General features: G+C 36.9%; 1 protein-coding gene across 7 annotated transcripts in view; it reads left to right on the plus strand.

The window, feature by feature from the left end:
* Positions 1 to 19,585, plus strand: part of UBE2U (ubiquitin conjugating enzyme E2 U) — a 211,667-nt gene that overhangs the window by 47,360 nt on the left and 144,722 nt on the right. For 6 of the 7 annotated variants that reach the window (XM_087865964.1, XM_045802152.2, XM_045802157.2 and 3 more), the window contains 3 exons: positions 1,438 to 1,526; positions 7,984 to 8,065; positions 17,254 to 17,348. In XM_087865964.1, coding sequence (XP_087722090.1) covers positions 1,438 to 1,526; positions 7,984 to 8,065; positions 17,254 to 17,348 — 266 coding nt within the window. Of the gene's footprint in view, positions 1 to 1,437; positions 1,527 to 7,983; positions 8,066 to 15,650; positions 15,826 to 17,253; positions 17,349 to 19,585 lie in introns of those variants that run through there. The other variant, XM_087865965.1, reaches the window with a different exon arrangement.

Genomic DNA, 19,585 nt, shown 5'->3' on the forward strand with positions numbered 1-19,585 from the left:
AGGGTAATATTTTTAATTATTCTGGGGAAGAAAAGAAAGCCCCTGAAGCCTAACAGTTTGAAATTGAACAGGACACCGCTGGGAAGGGAGAGGGTCATGGGTCGTCGTCAAACAGACAAAAAATACAATGGAGACGATTGTGCCTAAAGATGGTGTATTTTTTTTCAGGAGACAGTGTGTTGACAGTTTCCTTCCTCTTGGGTCATTGTTGTCTGCTAAATGATCTGTGACAGCAAATTGATCACAAGCTTTTTCATGCAGGAGATATAATGCAGCCTTTCATTTTGTTACCTCTGTTGCCAAATGCTGAAACATTTCGTTGGCAAAATTAATGTTAGTTTAATATGTCATTTAGTGGTGTAAAGCACCGCATGTAGCTCTGGAAGCAATAATAGTAGTGATTAATTTATCTTCACCCAGTTTCAGATTTCTACTTAAGTGTGATTGCAAAAGCAATAACACATTTGAAAAATGTTACTCTTTAAATTAGGCATCTGTGATACTCATTTAAATTAATGACGCATTCAAGAATTTAGATATTGTCCCATTAATTTCTAAATTGAGTCCAATATTTAAGGTACCTACAATTCACCTATAAAAATTAATGCTGGTGTACTCGTTCCGAGAAGTTGCTGCTTCCTCCAAAGAGCTAAGAACTTCGAATGGAAAACAGATATAAGGTCTTTTACATGTGATGTTTCAGCATCTACTTAAACCAGCTAATTGGTGATTTCACATGTCTGAAAAAATCCCAAAGGAATATTTTGTTTGTAGTGTTGAGAATCTCTGCAATTAAAATGTTTGTAGGAAAAAAATTAGAAATGCAGTTATTTAACTGTTTCGCAGATCCTGTTCAATATTTTATAACAATCTTTGCCCTTCCATTAAGATAGAGTAATATTAGCACAGGGAAGGGTAAGTGCAGGCAGGATTGTTAGAAGAGTTGGTTTTTTCCTCTATGAAAATGGCCAGATTCTGTGTGAAAATTAAACTGATCTCGTATCTGGTGTTTTACTTCTCCTCATAATAAAAGGGAAATAAAGGTGATTTTATTTCAATTTCAATTTGGCATAGCTATTTAAGAAAACTGTTTATTGTAGAAAGAAAAAATGTGCAAGTATGATGCTTTTCTTAAAATCCTTTTTTAATGTTAGTCGTGAAAGGCAGATATTTTAAACTTATATTTTTCTTTTTATAGTATACACATGGGTGTATATTTTTTACATTTATTTTAAAATATGTTTTGGACAGTTTTTCTTTTTTGTGATTTGTATGTATTAGTGGAGAAATTGATATATTAGCTCCTTTGTTAGAAATTGCAAATCATTTAATGTCTTATGGCAGGATATTGTTATCTGAAACAGTCTACTCTGATAAAATGATGTTAAAAAGGAAACTTGCAAATACTCATTGTTTGATTTTAATGTATATTTTCAGATCCACGAAAGCAATCTCATTTAATGATTACTACAAGACATGGTCTGGAATAGCCACATCAAAAGCCACAGAATACTACAGAAGTCCATGTAAGGTGATCTAGCCTTAGCTTATGTCCTTTTGGTATATATTAATCTCTTATTCTCAACTTGTCTTGCTTTCAAAGACTCATTGACATATATTTGTAATCTGAAGGTGATAAGCTCCTCTGTTACCTCTATATATGAATCATTCAGTGACTATTGATTTAGTTCCTTTTTTGTATAGAGTCCTAGACTGAAGTCTCATTAAAAGTCAGAAGGAAAGATAGAAAACTGGAGGAATAAAAGGTGAAGTTCTCAATCTTCTGAGGCTTACTTGACTCCACCCTAAAATGTAGAACTGTCATAGCAAGAGGAGCCTTTTTTATTCTAAACACAATTATGCTGAAAACTGAGAAGAAAGTATTAAGTAGAAAAATAGCAAGAAAACATATGAACCTAGGGCTTTCAATTATATCAATGTAAGGAAAAATCACCTGTTGCCATCATATATTAGGAGCTAAAAAGACAGAAGAGGAGAGCTAGACAACTTTCTGGTTCCATTAATCGAATCTTTAGTGTACGGTTTCATGATTTAGATCCAAGTAGGTTACCCAGTCTGCTGCCCTGCTACCCTGCTGAAATGGAGCATTAGGAAGAGACCCATGCCTTCCTAACTCCCAGATTCAGTGATAACTCTTTAGCCCTTATCTTACTTGTACTCTTGTTCGCTATGCCTACCTGCCAGTAATTCCTAAGACCTCATTGCTAGTCAGGCCCTCTTCTGAATTTTGCATGCATATTTATAACTGTGCATTGGACATTCACCTACATGGGTTACAGGCATGTCCTACTTAAGATGTCCCAAAGTGAATTCATTATGTTGCCCCACAACCTATCCTCCCACCATTATCATCTCCCTTGGTTAGTGGTAGATCACCATTATTGCATTTACTTGCCTAAACCAAAATCATAGGCATTTCTTAGAGCTCTTTATCTCCCAGATTAAGCCTTGTTTACTTCATCTCCTACAACATTCGGAATGTTTCCCTCTCCATCCTGATGACCACTGCTTTAATCTGTGGTCTCATTGAATTTCATCTCCTTATTGTGATAGTCTCATATTTGGTTTCAATAGAACATACTATCACCAAAAAGTTTGTAGTTTTAAGGCACAAATTAGAGCAAAAAAGTAATACCAAGCTTAACAAATATTTAAAAATAAATTAGATCAATAACTTCTAAGAAATTACATGTTCTTTCAGGATGTTGGTTATTATTTTGCGATCACCCATTACCTTCCTCACTAATCATAGATGAGTGGTTAAGAAAAATAATTAAGGTGCTTAAAGAAGCACAATCTTTGGCAACACTATCAGTATAAAGAATTGTATTACTTTCGATGCCAGAGTACATGAATATTTACTTCATTTCAAATACTTGTGGTTGGGTGCTGCTTAGTCAACTCAGCAAATACATCTTGAGTACCTCGTGGAAACACTGAGGAACTCAGATGGGCTCCAGGAGGCAGGAACCCTTAACAGACAAGGCATCCAGAGGCAGTTCGCACACCCTAGGGAGAGACTCAGTATGCAACTCCTTCAACCATAAAACAAACCAACTGGTAGAAAATTGTGTCTTATGGAATAATATGTAAATATATAGAAGCATTTGGAAACCTCAAACTGCTAAGAAAAAAAAAACCAGAAGCACATGCCAGAACTTCAGGGAATTTGGAAATGATTGTCTTGCAGTAAAGAACAATTAAAAATGGAAGGAAAAAAGGAAGTACCACTGACTGCAGTTTCTTCTTCAAAAGAGTTAACACTAAAATGTTTAATTGGGGTCTCATTTCCGTGGCTATCACTACTTAGTATGTAATTCATCTCTTTTTGCGAAGGCAATAGCTTTAGTGGCTGCTTCTAGCCTAGAAGAATTTCTGAGACTGATTGTAGCCCTTGGTGCAAGATTTCACAATCATCCTGCCTGTTCTTCCCCTAGGGATTTGTTATAAGAATGTTTGAGGAGCTTTCCTTCAATAATAAAAAGCACTTAATTTTTAAAAATTAAATTTAAACCTTACATGTGCTGCTGGCCATTTTGTCTTTGGATAATTCAGCTGGATGAGATCCAATACTATTTTTTAACAGCCTAATTTCCTGGCAATAATAAAGATGAAGCTTCGAGATTATAGAATGCTTCTTTAGCTACTGAAAAATAAAAGGGAAATTTCTCATAACTTCAGTTTCTACAGTTACATTCTTTTTTAAAAATTTCAGTTAATTTTTTTAGAGAGCAGGGAACGGGCGGTGGGGAGAGAGAATCTTAAGCAGGCTCCACTCCCAGCACAGAGTCCAACACAGGGCTCAGTCTCGCAACCCTGAGATCATGACCTGAGCCAAAATCAAGAGTTGAACGCTTAACCAACTGAGCCACCCAGGTGCTCCTCTACGGTTACATTCTTATCACTGCAAAGATTATGAAACTCTTGTGCATATTTTTAAAAGCTTTTTTATTCGTATTGATGAGTGGTTATATTTTGATTTGGGGTATTAACTCTTTTCCATATCTTTGTGCTACAAATCTACCCATAGTCATGTGTGCCATAGTAATAGTAAGTTTATCCATGTACAATACAGTTTAAAAAGTATACTCTGTTTTGTTTTTTAATCATCCCAGTCTTATTCTTTTATTCATTTGTAAACCAATTCTTACTGAATGCCTAATATATGTCATGCATAGTAGTGTACCAAGCCTGTGAACCAGGCATTATTATTATTACTCTTGTCTTACAGATGAGAAAACCAAGACCAAGAGAAGCTCAGTAATTTACCTAAGGTCACAGAGGTAGGAGGGAGTATTATATATTGGTAAAGAGTGTAAATTCTAGAGCCAGAATGCTGAGATTTAATCCTGGCTCTGCTACTTACTAGCTGTGTGGCCTTGGGTGAGTTTCTTAACCTCTCTGTGTCAGTTCCCTGTCTGTAAAATGAAAATAATTACAGCACATACCTCATAGCATTGAAGCATAGTGCTTAGCACATAGTGAGTGCTCAATGAAGGTGGCTGTTATTAATTAGTACAGTAGGCTGTGGCTCTAGGACTTGAGCCAGTTGCTCTGACTCCGCATGTATTGCTCTTTTTATCATACTATACTGCTTCCATAATGTGGTATAAAAATGCTATCTCTATGTAGCCTGAGGTTTAAATTCAGACTCTGAAGTGTATGCAGTACATTTTTCAATAATTATAATTATTAGTTTATAATCATAGGCAATCATATGGGGAAATGTACTGACGATCCACTGTTCTCTGTGCGTCAGTATAGAATGGCAAATAAAAGTCTGGCAGAGAACAAGCCAATACATATGGTTGTGGGCAACAGCACCTTAATGACAGAATATGATCCCCATAAGGAAATGTTTATGTCAAAGGGAAAGAACTCCTTCAGACCAGCGTACTCTGTAATACTGAGTGGAGGCTTCCTGGTGTTTGTTTGCTGTCATCAGACAGACCAGACACCCTGAAACATCATGGGGTTGCCTGCTTTCACCCTCAATAACAGACTTCCATTCTTTGAGTCTTTGAGCTGGGACTAAGGGCAAATGTCTCCAGAATGCATTTAGATGCAAGAGGCAGCAGCATCTCATTCTAATGCAGTGGTTCTCAGTCTTGACTGCTCATTAGAACCACCAGAGGAACTTGTAAAAACTCCCATGTAAAAGGCACACCCCCGGACTAATTACATCGGGATTTCTGGGAGCGGGACTTGGCAGGAGTCATTTTTAAAGCTCCCCAGGTGATTACAATGTGCAGCCAAGGTTGGAAAGGCTGCAGAGGGAAGAGCATGATGTTGGAAGATAAAGACTCCATAGCTTTGTACTGGTTCTGCCACATTCAGTTAGGTGAATCTAGGTTAGTCATTTAACTCTCTGTGCCTCATTTTTCATTTCTTCTCATTGACAGAAGCATGCTGCTCTATTTTAAGTTGCTCTATGGTTAGTATGAGATAATATGTGTGAAAATAAAACATGCTAAGGCAAGTTGATGCTATAATGTTTCTTTGGATGTGACAGTCCCAGCAGTGGAAAAAAAAATTTAGATCAACCTACACAGATGTTGGACAAGAGAGATGTCATAGAAAAAACAAAGTAAAGGTGATGCACAGTAATCCTTAGAAGGAAGGGAAGAAAGAAGTGTATAATGGAGCCAATAGAAGATGATTTTCTACCACAGACCACAAAACTGCCACAAAGACAAGATATGGTCATGATGGGGGAATTTCAACTTCAAAAACTTATGACAGAATTTACTGGTCCTTTTCTCCTACTTGCTCTCACTTGCCCCCTCCCCCTGAATTATTTCCCTCCTATCACCATCACTCATTGAGCATCTTCCATGTCTAGATGATGGGCTGTGTGTTAGAGACAACATACATATGATGATAAGCTTTTTAAGAAGTTTGTGGTCAGATGGTAGAATGGTGAATGAAAAAATTATAGGGATAAAATAGGAGGCATGAAAATAAAAGTTTGTACAACTACTGTGCCACTTTTCATCTCTCAGGTAGTAGAGAAGCAATGAAGAAAATGAGTCAATGATACAAACTTAACAGAAATATTCAGGAAGGATGACCGTGCCATTTGGGATTTCATAACATATAATAAAGAGGCTAATGTACATATTCAAATAGAAAATGTGGGTAAGCTGACTTCAAAAAAAATCAAGGAAATATATGAATTATCCTTAATAGAAACCTCAAATTTCGTCTGAGTGGTAGTGAATAGTCCCAATGAGAAGACATTACTCAGTTTTCTGTTTGTTCATCTGTAAAGTGTATATTGTAATGGTAACCACTGCCTCCCTACTTTACAGGTGCCCAATGATTAGGAAGAACTCTACTAATATTCGTATTATAATCATCTCAAGGAAATAATGAGACCTTACTAAGAACCCTAGGGAGCTCAGATTTGCTTCCTTCATAAGGAAAGGAGGAGCATAAATCTAAATACCAACAAAAATAATATTAATAAAGGCTATAAGAATATGTATGTAGGGGTGCCTGCACCCAGGCACCCAGTTGGTTAAGCGTCTGCCTTCGGCTCAGGTCATGATCCTGGGGTCCTAGGATTGAGCCCCACCCAGGGCCCCTTGCTCAACAGGGAGTCTGCTTTTCTCTCTCCCCCCCCACTTGTGCTCTCTCAAATAAAATAAAATCTTAAAAAAGAATATGTATACATGTGTATTTATGTGTGTGTGGAGGAAGAAAAAAAAATCAAATCCAGGAACATTGCTGGTGAAAATTATGTAACATTAATAGAAGAAAATGAGAACTATTCAGTTTAAATGTTTCTATCAATGATGTATTTCATCAGGCTAGCAGAGGTTAATCAATCGTTGTTTAGAAGGAAGCTCCAAATAAAGGTAAGTCTGGCAGAGAGCATCTAGTTGGTTAAATTGTTCAAGACTATAAACCCAGGACAAGAAACAGGGAGATGATAGATAGATGATAGATGATAGATAGATAGATAGATAGATAGATAGATAGATAGATAGATAGATAGATAGATAGATGATAGAGTATATGTGTGTGTGTGATCTGGCTTTCAACAAATTTTATGTTAATTTGATTGAAGGCATAAGGTTTATAATTAACCACAAACATATGTGCCAGTGGTGTAATGTGATTTCCAAAAAATACTGCAGATCTGAGATGAATTGATAGAAGTGTAGCACACAGGTCAAGGGAGGTAGTAACTCACACCTTTGCTATTCAAAAGAAATCAAGATCTTGAACTAGTTCTGGATGTGAACTTTAATAGGAACATTAACAAAGCTGACCACCGGGATGGTGAGGATGATTAGGTCTCTAGAAGCCATGTCTTAAGATGAAGTTGAGGGAACTGAGGCTGCTCTGAGGGCTATCTTCAAATATTAGAAGGGCTCTCTCCCACGGGGAAAGGATGAAACTAGTTGATATTGCTCCAGAGGTCAAAACTCGGACCAGTGGAAACTCAGCACTCAGATTAAGAAAGACATTGTGACCTTATTTTCTGGCAATGGAACAGGCAGTTTCCCAACAACAGAGAGGGGAGTTTTCTGTCATTGGCAAGGGATTCATTCAGAGGCTGGATTGAGTGATCACCCCTTGACAATTCTTGCTTTGTGGAAGATCAAGACTTATAATGTCACTTCCAACTCCAAGATTTTATTTTTCCACTCATAGTGCTGAATTAGAATTTTGTTAAACTGTGATGTCTGTAGTTTCTATAAGAGTTATTTTAACACCTTCATTACTATAAATGATATATAAACAAGTGTTATTATAATGAAAACTGAAGAAAAATCTTGTTTCAAAGTTCAAGTAAAAGGAAGAAATTTGTAAGGTGAGCACTGCAGTATGACTTCGAAGTATACAGTGTACATCATTGCTGTATATCAACTTAGTGAAAAGTAAATTATTTTAAACTTTGAACTATTATTAAAGAATGCATACACAGCTCCTTTTTCAAAACTCTAATTTCAGTGCTTGAAGATCCAAATTTTATTGTAGAGTATTATAAATGGAAGAAAGCTGAATTAAAACATCCTAAAGAATGGAATTTAAAGTAAGTACTATTGTATTAACTTGAAATATCTATTACTCTACTTTCTACTGTCTAACTGAATCATCAGAAGAAATATTTGGAAATAACAATGGATGCCCTTTTCTAAACATAAGAACAAGAATTAGACGTATCATTTTTCCTTTCCTATGAACCCAGGTGGGAAGCATCTTTGTTACTGTTAACCTTAGAGATATAAGTTATTTGACCAGCAAAATGGGTTTATTCAGGAATAGCAGAGAATAGCAATTTGGGATTTGCAAGCTACATCAAAACCACAGGGCAAGTCCAAGAAATATAGGAAGAGGAATGTCACTTTATAGAGAAGAAGGCAGTTGGGAGCAGTTGTTTTGAAAGGAAGTCCATTGAAGAAAAACAGTGTTCAGGATGATGCCTGTTCGTCATTGGCTGAGTTGTGGAGTAGTCAGTTTCTTACAGAAGATGCAATGTACATCTTTCTCTGTTGGTATCTGTGATTGAGGATTTTGAGGATTCTTTTCTGTTGATGATTCTTCTGTTGGAGTCTGTAACGGACAGTTCTTGTAATTGATGTTGGGTAGTAGGGCTCCACCTTCTGGCCCCCCAACTCCACTTTAGTGAGTGTTCCCTTTATTAGTTTTCACCTATTGACTGCCAAAAATAGAGATGGACATGTGGCGCAGTGAAGGACTCTCACAGTACCCTCTGCATTAATTCTCTTACTCCCATTCCCATTATCCATATCAACATATGACTTAGAACTAGGAAAGGGGCGCCTTGGTGACTCAGTTGGTTAAGCTGCCAACTTTTGATTTCAGCTCATGTCATGATCTCAGGGTTGTGGGATGGAGCCCCACCTGGGGCTCCAAGCTCAGTGGGGAGTTTGCTTAAGATTGTCTCTCCCTCTGCCCCCCCCCCAACTGCTTGTGTGCGTGCTCTCTCTCTTTTAAATAAATAAACTCTTTTAAAAAATAGGAAAAAACCAAAACAGAACCCTGTTTATACATCACCAATTAGCTCTTCATCCTTCTCATAGTGCCAGATGTTTTTTCCTCTTCCACAGAGTTTTCATTCAGGAACCAAATTATTTCATCTGATGAGGAAGTATATAGTAAATATGAAATTAAACTATTACTATTACAGTATCTTCAGAAATCATTGACTGTTAGACCACATTGAAGGGAACTTAATCTTATCTTTGGTCACTTGAGTCCTAAAGGCAGTTTTTCTTTTTCATCATGCTAGAGCAAACATTGCATCTCAGCTCTGTGATGTTGGCTAGGCTATAGTACTTATTTATTCTAGTCTGCTTATTTTAAATTACTCAGTAAATATTCTACACAACACAAGGGGAATTAAAGATCCCTCCTCTTTCTTGGCATTTACCTCATTTACCTTACTTTTTAGCTCTTTGGCTTGTTAGCAAAGTGATTGTTTATTTCTAGATGGATATATGGGATTAATAAAAATAATGTGCTGTATTTTGAATTTGTGTAGAAATTGAAGTTCTTAAAAAATATACCTTCCTACCTTTTAACATCATAATTCAGATTGGGTTTTTTGGTTGGATATTCTTTTTTCAGTTGACTTCTGTGACAACTTCCCTTCAAGCCAAAGTGGAGAAAAGCTTTTGCATTCGATACTTTTCTGCTTTCAGAATAAATTATAGGCAGTAGCAAAGTTTTTTAAGTCAGAATTTGAAGGAGTACAGCATGTTTTTTTCTTGAAGCCATGTTTCAGGTTTCATTTAAAGAAAGCTACTTAGAACATAAGGTTAATTTTGCTTTGACATGACTTCCTTTTTTATTTCCTTTAACAGAATGGCTTTGTTTTATTTGATCATCGATTCATTATGTAATGCCAGCATCTCACAGAACCCCAAATTTAGAAATAGTAGGGCTGTGTCATTTTCAACTTATCCATCCACTTCTGCATATGGCTGAAATAATTGTGAGCTGTTTGAGTGCTAGAACATTTTTCCAAATACATTATTTTGAAGTTACAGGTCAAATTATCATGTGTGTGGTTGACCCTGTCAGAATAAAACTCTCACACCTTATGCCATCTGGTGGTTGATGAGAATATATTTAGATCAAATGATACTTGATTCTTTTAAATCTTGGAGTCAATTAATTTAAAAACACTAAAGTTTTTTTTAAAGGTATTACATTTAGCTGAATAATTTTATTGTGGCATAAATATGCAATAGTATGTTGCAAAAATCTAAAGTATGGTGAATCCTCTTTTTCAAATAATTTTTAGAAGTCTCATGTTCTGTCAAAATACAATATAATAAAGTGGTCAGTTCCTAGAGACTCAAGTAGAAAATGTTTGGGCATCTTTGCAGGTAATTGGTCTCTATATGCATGCGATATAATACCATTATGCATTTCTCTGTTTTAATATTGAAAGCGCTTTGTTTGCACTGAAATTTCCTGTTAAAAAAAGCCAGAAAATACAAATTAACAGTCTTTCATCTGCATAGTGTTAAGGAAAAAGACCTATCTTTCCTGCTTCATATCCCTCTTCCTAAGGTCCTCCCATCTCCTCATCAATCAAGACTCAATTCTTAAGCCACACTCAGTTCTTTTTTCTCACTATTATTTCAGGACATAAGATCTCGTCACCACTTTGTGCCTTCTGCCTGGGATATCTTTCCCAGCAGGGTCTTTGCTGGTGGTCTAGAATTAGGCTTTGGTCTGGATGAAAAGGTGGAATGTGGAGTCCTTAAGCACAGGGACATGGGAGCCGGACTATTTGAATTTCAATCCTGACTCTGCCAGTTACCAACGCCTTCACAGGACAAGGGCAAGTTATCAGATTTCTTTGTGCCTCAGTTTCCTTATCTGTTAAATGGCAGTAATAACTGTACCTACCCCTCAAGGAGATTGTGAGGATTAATATATTAATACATGCAAAATTCTTCAAACAGTATCTAGTACATAATAAGTACTCAGAAGGTTCACTATTATTCATGCTTTTCCTATTGTGGCCCTAATTCCATTTTCAGACAGAACACCTTTCTTTGGAGGTAGCATGGAGGGAAAAAGCATGGGCTTTAGGGTCAGACAGATCTTAGAGAAATTCTTACCCACTCTCAGCTCGTTTCCTTATCTTGTAAATAGAGATAACATGACTTACCTTGCAAAGTTGTTTTGCATTTGATCTCTTGAGATCATAGATATATAGTCATATAGTGTTGACTTATAAACATTCAATAAATATTAGTTTCTGAGGAGAGGAGGAGACAAAAACACACCCCTCCCAACTTTTCAGGGAATAAATATAGTCTCTGTCAGAAACAGGTTAAAATTGTAACATTTTCTCCAGTTAAAACACAGGCAAGGCCACCTATCATGACCACATTTATTTTAATTCCAGCATACATGTGGTTCTTTTCCCTTTTCCACCACTGTGCTCTCTCCTGCCTAGCAAAGTGCATCACAATGATGGTGTGACAATCCAGCGCAACATCTCTTTGTGAAAGGCTCCCTGAGTCAGGCTTCCGTGTCCCCCCATGCTCTCCTTCCATAGCACTCTGTTGCTGTCTGTTTCGGCATCTGTGGTGTAGAAATTCATCAGTTTATGGAGAATGACCAGGGCAAGGCCATTATTGTAGCTTTCCAGTCTCGGCCCTTAGCACAGTACCCGGAACCTAGCAGGCACTCAGTCGTGTTTGTCAAATGGTGCATAGTTACCCTGTTGACCCACTTAATAGGTGAAATAAATGTGAAAGCAGTTAACTTTTAGAAAAATTAAATGTAGGCGCTGACTTGTATTAAGGCCAATTCTAATAGAAAGATAATGGTTCTATTTGGGGAATTCTAAGGGTGTAGTTATAGAAGAGTGATTGAAAACTGGAAATATAAATGACTATTATGAATATTTTATGCAAATTCTTAAGTTGTACACATGTTTTTAGTTAGTATTAATAGGAACCCATTGTCATTATAAGCAGCTCATAAATATTCATGAATCGATCATTTGGTTTGGTCATTTGATCATTTGTAAGGCCTTTTTTCCTCCCCTGTTGCTTTGCCTGTCTCTTGACTATTCATGCAAATGCTTTATTTCTATTAAGACATGGGAAAGAATATGAATCTAGAGACTAATCAGTAGTTTGTATTTATTTTCTCTGGAGAAATAGTGAAAGATTCAAAACCAGAAAACAGTGCAAGCTGTTCCTTAAATATTCTTACATTATGCACCTGTAAAACTGTTTATGTCCTACTCTGTGGCTAATGAATGTTTGTGTGGTAATGGAGATATCTGTGCCAGTAGCCTGAGCTTTGTCAGACAGCAAGTTGTCTAAATAAAAGTTATCAGTTCTGGAGTTGTACCTTCTTTGCAGGTTCGGGGGAGAATATTGCTCTTGTCTATACATCGGGGGTACAGGAGGAACAGGAATGAAATGGCAAAGCACCTCCCGTGTGCCAGGCGTTCTTTCATTTCCTAATGTAATACCGGCCACGCTGCGGAGTTGACGATTCCACCTCCAAGTGTAACCCCACAGAGGTACCCATCGGCTTCCTGCAAAGCCGTACCAAATCGGCCCGCAGGCCAAGGCAAACCACATCCTTGTTATACACAGACACCCCTTCCAGACAAAATCTCCAGCCTCCCTCTTCATCTGGATTGTCACCCCTAAGTTTCTCCACGGAAATTCTGGAAACATCGATGTGGATAGTATCTACAGTTTACTAATGAGAGAAACATGAGTTTAACCAACTTGACCAAAGTTATTGATGAACACATTTTGTATTTGAAAACTGAAACTAAATCATTTCCTACTTTCCTATTAATATATGCTTATTGAGAGCTTAAATTTTTCAGGTAATGTGAAAATATGGTCTACCCAACTTCAAGCACAAATCAAGTCTACCTTTTGTGGAAAAGGTTTTTTTGGTCAATCTCAAATTCTATTATTAAACAATATTAGCTCCTTTCTCCTTCATAAAACACTCATATTTATAAACTATACTGTGGATATAGTTGTACTATATTTTAAATTAAGGGATTAATATATATTATTTCTAGGTTCCCGTATCTGATTTTGTAAGTGTTTTTAACCCACAAAAATATGTGATTACTATGTTTGAGTCTCTTTTCTCCAGTTATATAGAAAACATTTATGCTGAATACATTAATATAATATATGTTTGTGCTGTCCTTTCAGGACTTTTGAAGTTAAGCATTATTTTTATAGATTTACATAATTATATATTTAATGCATTTTTAAGGAAGAATGCTGGCTTTATTTTATTCCCCAAAGATTGAACCTTGCATGCCATCTTGTGGTTAAAGAGAGAATCAGCAGTAGAATGGGCACTGGAAATGTTAAAATAGAGACATGGAAAAAATACATAGACAAAGTAAAAAAATCCCTTTAAAAAAAATAATTTCTGTCAAGCAACTACTTAGTCTCTGCTTGGATGGTTTTACAGACAGGGAGCTCCATACTTCAAGGACCATTCAAATATCTGGAATCTCCCATATTTCTAGCTTAAATCTAATACCTTATGATATTCAACATTTCTAGATTTTTTCATTCACTTAAGATTTTTATTGAATATTTACTATGTGTTTTATACATTTGTCTGCAAAACCATCCAGAAAATGAGAAATTATCTCCATTTTATAAAGGGGATATACAGGAAAAGTTAAAATCACTAAGATTGCACCCACCGAAATTGACCAAGCTGAAATTCAAATGCAGGCCTGCCAGATGCTACAACCCACGCTTCTACCTGTTAGATCCAGCGCCAGCTCAGACACTGAGGACCCAGGGATGGCTTTGGATATGGGTAGAAGGCATGGTTCAAGCCATGATATTGTGGCAGGAAAGAAAGTGTCTCCACTTGTCCTTGGAAGCCACACAAATAAGACTCTTCTTTTTTGTGGAATTATCCTTCAAGTCTCAGAAAATAGCTATTGTGTCTTTTTCCTACTTCCCCTTAAGTTTTCTCTTTTTCTTTCAGAATAAACACACCCAGTTCTTTTAGCTGTTTTTTTTTAATGAATTCCACATTTTTCATTGTCCACCTTTTATGGATTTAATTCATTTAATCAACTTTTCTCTCAGAATGTACCCTCCAATCTTTACCATGGATTTCTGGTTGTATCACAGAATCTGGTGGGGCATTCTATATTATAAATACCATGACTTAAAGCTGCTTCCCCCTTCACCTCTCCAAAAAGAGGGATTTTGATAGGAGTCAAAAACACATATTGGGCTTTTTTTTTTTTTAAGAGAATTGTTCCTTTGGTTCTGCACCCACATAGAACACTCTTTTGAGGGTTCTCTCTGTCTTCCTTTCCCTCCCCATCTTCCTTTCCCCCTCAGCACCCTACCCGCCCACCCCCCACTCCCAAATGTGGCCACAGAAATATGATACGTAGGTTAGCTTGGGCCTTAGTTGAGCAGGGGTGAAACTGAGGAGGCTGTGGTTTCCCAGAGGCATATTAGATTGTGTTCCACTTGAAGGGAGAAACAGGAAAGAAGCCAAGAAGTTCTCTTAGAACATGTTACAAAAAGTCAGATCACTAGATGGAAGGGATAAGTTTTATGACCCTGGTTATGTATATAAAGCTACTTTCCAAGAACAGGTAGCAACTTACAGTGCCAACAAAATTATTAAGAATTTAAGATGAACAAGCATTTGGGTTTCTAGTTTTATTTTTTAACTTAATAATTATGAATCTTCCTTTATAGTCATTTAATTTGTATTTCTTTAGTGACACTAAATTTTATCGTTTATGTTTTCAGTTATATAAAGGTAAATGGTTGAATAAAAAAAGAAAAGATTAATACTTGTATAGTGTTTTGAAGACAAAGACTTATCAGTGAGGGATAAAAGGTATAAATCAAGTTATGTCTGCTTGTTTTTTAGGGGGGATGGGAGGATTAGACAGAGAGGGAAAGAGAGAATCTTAAGCAGGCTCCATGCCCAGCACGAAGCCCAATGTGGAGGCTCAATCTCATGACCCTGAGATCACGACCTGGGCCGAAATTAGGAGACTGACGCTTAACCAACTGAGTCAACCAGGAGCCTCAGTTACGTTATTTTCCAAAATCATATTTGTCCTGAGGAAAATAAGATTCTAATTGTTTTTTGTTGTTTCTGTTTTTTGTGTTTGTTTATTTGTTCTGGTACTCACACAATGGTTGCAGAGGGCTAAAAATAGTGGGTGTTCTTGCTAGTTAGAGTATAAGACCTCTTAATTCAAGGGGACATTGAAGAAAGTCTTCAGAAGGGTCATGCCTTAGGGCTATGTGAGCCCCCCAGTAAAAGCTGTTGTACACCCATAAGAAAGCTTCAATACAATCTTTGAATATATCAAACTGGTTTGTGAGATACTGAACTGCATGCCGGAGCAATGAACAGCCATATTTAAAATAATATACAAAATTCCCCAGCAAAGTAAAATTTACAACACCCGGAATCCCATCCAAAATGACCAGCCATGCAAATAAGCAGGAAAATATAATCCATAACCAAAATAAAAATCTATCAATATAAGTAGATCCTCAAATAATAGAGATGATGGAATTAGGAGAAATGGATTTTATTTTATTTTTATTTTTTAAAAAATTTTATTTATTTGACAGAGAGAGACACAGCAAGAGAGGAAACACAAGCAGGGGGAGTGGGAGAGGGAGAAGCAGGCTTCCCGCTGAGCAGGGAGCCCGATGAGGGGTCCGATCCCAGAGCCCTGGGATCATGACCTGAGCTGAAGGAAGATGCTTAACTGACAGCCACCCCGGCGCCCCTGAGAAATGGATTTTAAAGCAGGTATTATTCATCTTATAAAATGTACTCAAGGATTTTAAGGTAATCAAAAACACAAGAAACAACAAGTATTGATGAGGACGGAGAGAAAAAGGAACCTCATGCACTATTGGTGGGAATGTAAAGTGGTGCAGCCACTGTGGAATACAGTACGGAAGTTCTTCAAAAAATTAAAAATAGAACTACCCTATGATCCAGTAATTCCACTACTGCATATTTACCCAAAGAATAGGAAAACACTAATTCAAAAAGATATATGCATCAATATGTTTACTGTAGCATTATTTACAGTAACCAACTATGGAAGCAGCCCAAATAGCCATCAACTGATAAATGGATAAAGAGGTGGTATAGATATATACAGTGGTATATTACTCAGCCATAAAAAAGAATGAAACCTTGCCACTTGAACCAACATGGATGGATCTAGAGAGTACAGGGGTAAGTAAAAGAAGTCAGTCAGAGAAAGACAAGTACCATATGATTTCAGTCATATGTGAAATTTAAGAAACAAAACAAATGAACAAAGGAAAATAAAGAGACAAACTGAGAAACAGATTCTTAACTGTAGAGAACAAATGGTTCTCAGAAGGAAGGAGGATGGGTGAAACAGGTGAAGGGGATTAAGAGTACACTAATCACAAGGAGCACTGAGTAATGTACAGAATTGTTGAATCACTATATTGTACACCTGATACTAATGTAACACTGTATATTAATTATACCAGAATTTAAAAAAATAAAAAGAAACAAAGTCAGCATTACCTCAATAACAAAACCGAAGACAGTACCAGAAAGAAAATAAAAACCCCATTACAGATAAATACACCTCATATACATTGATGCAAAGATTTTAGCTAATTGAATCCTGTATGTATAAATATAATAACATAAATGTAATAATAATATAATAAATCATTGTGATAATTATACATGACCAAGTGGGGTTTATGTCAGGAATGTAACCTTGGTTTAACACTTGAAAAATTCAAACAATATAAAATAGAATAAGAAAGAAGAATCCTATTATCATCTCAATAGGTGAAGAAAATTTCAACACCAGTCCCTAATTAAAAAAAAAAAAAAAAATCAGCCTCTGGAACTGTGAGAGAATGAACTTGTTACGGAAGCCCTAGGAAACAAATGCACCTTGCCTTACCAGTTGATGCTTTTATTACTTTTACAGTGTTCATCTTACACCATATTTGTTTGTTTTTCTAATGACTACTCTGCTAGGAACATACTGGAATAATTTCCATTGACCATCGCACTAGCGAACACTCAGAATGGCACCACAATCAAATCCCGCTGCTCTGCTTGTCTGTCTGATTTGATATGTTTGCCTTATCTTTCTCAAAAGTAATGTACACTTCCCAGAATTCATTTGGAAATTTAGATGACTTCTTCTTTTTCTCATTCTAGGTATGCTGTTACCATGACTCGGCTGGCTAGAGAGAGTAGAAGGCCTTCCAAAGCCAATTATCCGACTGAAAGACTTCATCTCTGCCCAACTCCAAGTACATTGAATTCAGCCTATTTGTTTTGCTTTGTTTTTAGAACTAAAATACTAGTCATAATAATAAATGTAAATTTTTTTCAGTTCAGATAAATATAAATCTTTAAGGCCTTATATTCTTCTTTTAAGTTTGCTCTCTTTCTGACTAACAAAATAAATTCGGTAAATTACTTAAATAGGAATTGGAGCTTGGAAAAAAAAATGAATTACTTACCCTTTGAAGCTCACCACCCTTTAATAGGTTAATGTACAATTTGAAAATCCAAGGCTAAGTTTCAAGGTGTATAAAAGCATTCAAAACAAGAAAAATACCAAATAAACTGATCCCTAAAGATCACTGTAGATTCAGAGATATATGCAATATGGCTGAAAAGAAAGGAATAATGTTGGTTGAATTGTTTTTGTGATCTTTTTTAAAATTAATGTTTTTTAAAGACATATTTGGGGGTCACCTGCATGGCTTAGTTGCTTAAGTGTCTGTCTTTGGCTCAGGTCATGATCCCAGGGTCCTGGGATCGAGCCCCACATCAGGGGGAGCCTGCTTCTCCCTCTCCCTCTGCCACTCCCTCTGCTTGTGTTCCCTTGTTCTCCCTCTCTCTCAAATAAATAAAATCTTAAAAAAAATACTTGGGATAAGTTGAAGGAGGGTCTTGAGCAGGAAAAAAGTTGGTAATTTATAATAGAAATCAGCTATATAGAAGGGAAAGTAAGACATTTGGAGTCAGAGAACTTGGGTTTAGATACCAGGTCTTGTGCGGTTACGAGAAAGGCTTTTAACCTCTGAGTTTCAGTTTCTGCATTTTCAGCCAGTACTGAGTACATAGAAGATGGTCAGTAAATACTTGTTTCTAATATTCTGTCCTAACACACAGGATTCTTGTGACTAAGTGACTCCATGTATGTAAACATTCTTGTGAACAGGAAGGTACTAAAAGTCTTAATGATCACATTTGCTTATCCCTGTCCTTCAAATCAACAGCATACACATGCCAGGCACAGGCAGCAAACTTCATTCAGTGGTTTTCTAAGAGCCCTGTTTCCGTATCTCTGACTTACATTTCCCTGGCTCAAATTCTACTTCTCTTCTTTCTTCCTGTTTTGGTGCACCACTCAGGGTCCCTCAGCCCACTTAGCAGCCTCGATCTTCTCTATGCCACTGTGTCTGCTTCTACATTTCAGGTTACCTGCAAGCCTTGGTAAGAAACGTTGCCTTTTCCAGCCAGACTCTGCTTCCTCCATGAACTCTCTGCTCTCTACAATCTTTGTGCTCCCCACATCTGTACCAGTGGAAGAGATCTTTTGGTTCAGTTGATGATTACAATAATTCCTGTTCATGCTTTGTCAGACTTTTTTCTACAGCTCACATCTGCTTATGTTTTTCTGAGTCTAAAATCCTTTTTTCCTCCATTTTGTTCAAGGTAAAATTTATGCTCTTTGACATGGCAAAGTCCTTAATGCTCTAATATCCTATCTGCCCTTTCAGTGACACCTCTTCCCACTCTCCCAGTCATACCCTAAACACCACACTGACCTAGTGGCTCATGACTATTTCCTTTCTCATTTGAAAAAAATTTGACAAGTATGCTGTGTGTGGTTGTTGTTGTTGTTGTTTTTATCCCCATTCCAAACACCCTTTGTTCCCTTCCTTTCTAGTACCCACTCATCCTTTGAGATTCACCTCAGTTATTACCTCTCTAGGAAATTTTCCCTGTGAGCTATTAAAGCACTTCTGTCATTCCAAATCATTCCCTATTTTCTATGTAACAAATCACCACACACTTAATGGCTTAAACAGCACATATTTATTGTTTCACAGTTTCTGTGTGTCCAGAGTCCAGGCATGGTGTAGCTGGATCCCCTGCTTGGGATCCCATAAGCTATGATCAAGTTGTGAGCTGGGCTGCAGTCTCATCTGGAAGCTTGCACAGGGAAGGGCTGCTTCCAAGCTCACTAAGGTTGTTAATGGAATTCACTTCCTTCTATCCTTAGGACTGAGGCTCCAGCTTCTTTCTGGCTGTGTGCTGAAGACCTCTTTTATCTCCTAGAGGCTACCTGCAGTTTGTTGCCATGTGGGCTTTTCCAACATAGCCCCCTACCTCATCTAGCCAGCAAGGAGAGTCTTTAGAGCAAGTCTGATGGCAAAAATGGAGTCTTATATAATATAACATAATCATGGGAGTGAGATTCCACCACTTCTGTCATATTTTATTGATTAGAAGTAGGTAATAGGTCCCACCC

Source organism: Ursus americanus, chromosome 12 (genome assembly GCF_024610735.1).
Source record: "Ursus americanus isolate L20-20 chromosome 12, mUrsAme1.1.p, whole genome shotgun sequence".
Taxonomy (NCBI): Eukaryota; Metazoa; Chordata; class Mammalia; order Carnivora; family Ursidae; genus Ursus; species Ursus americanus.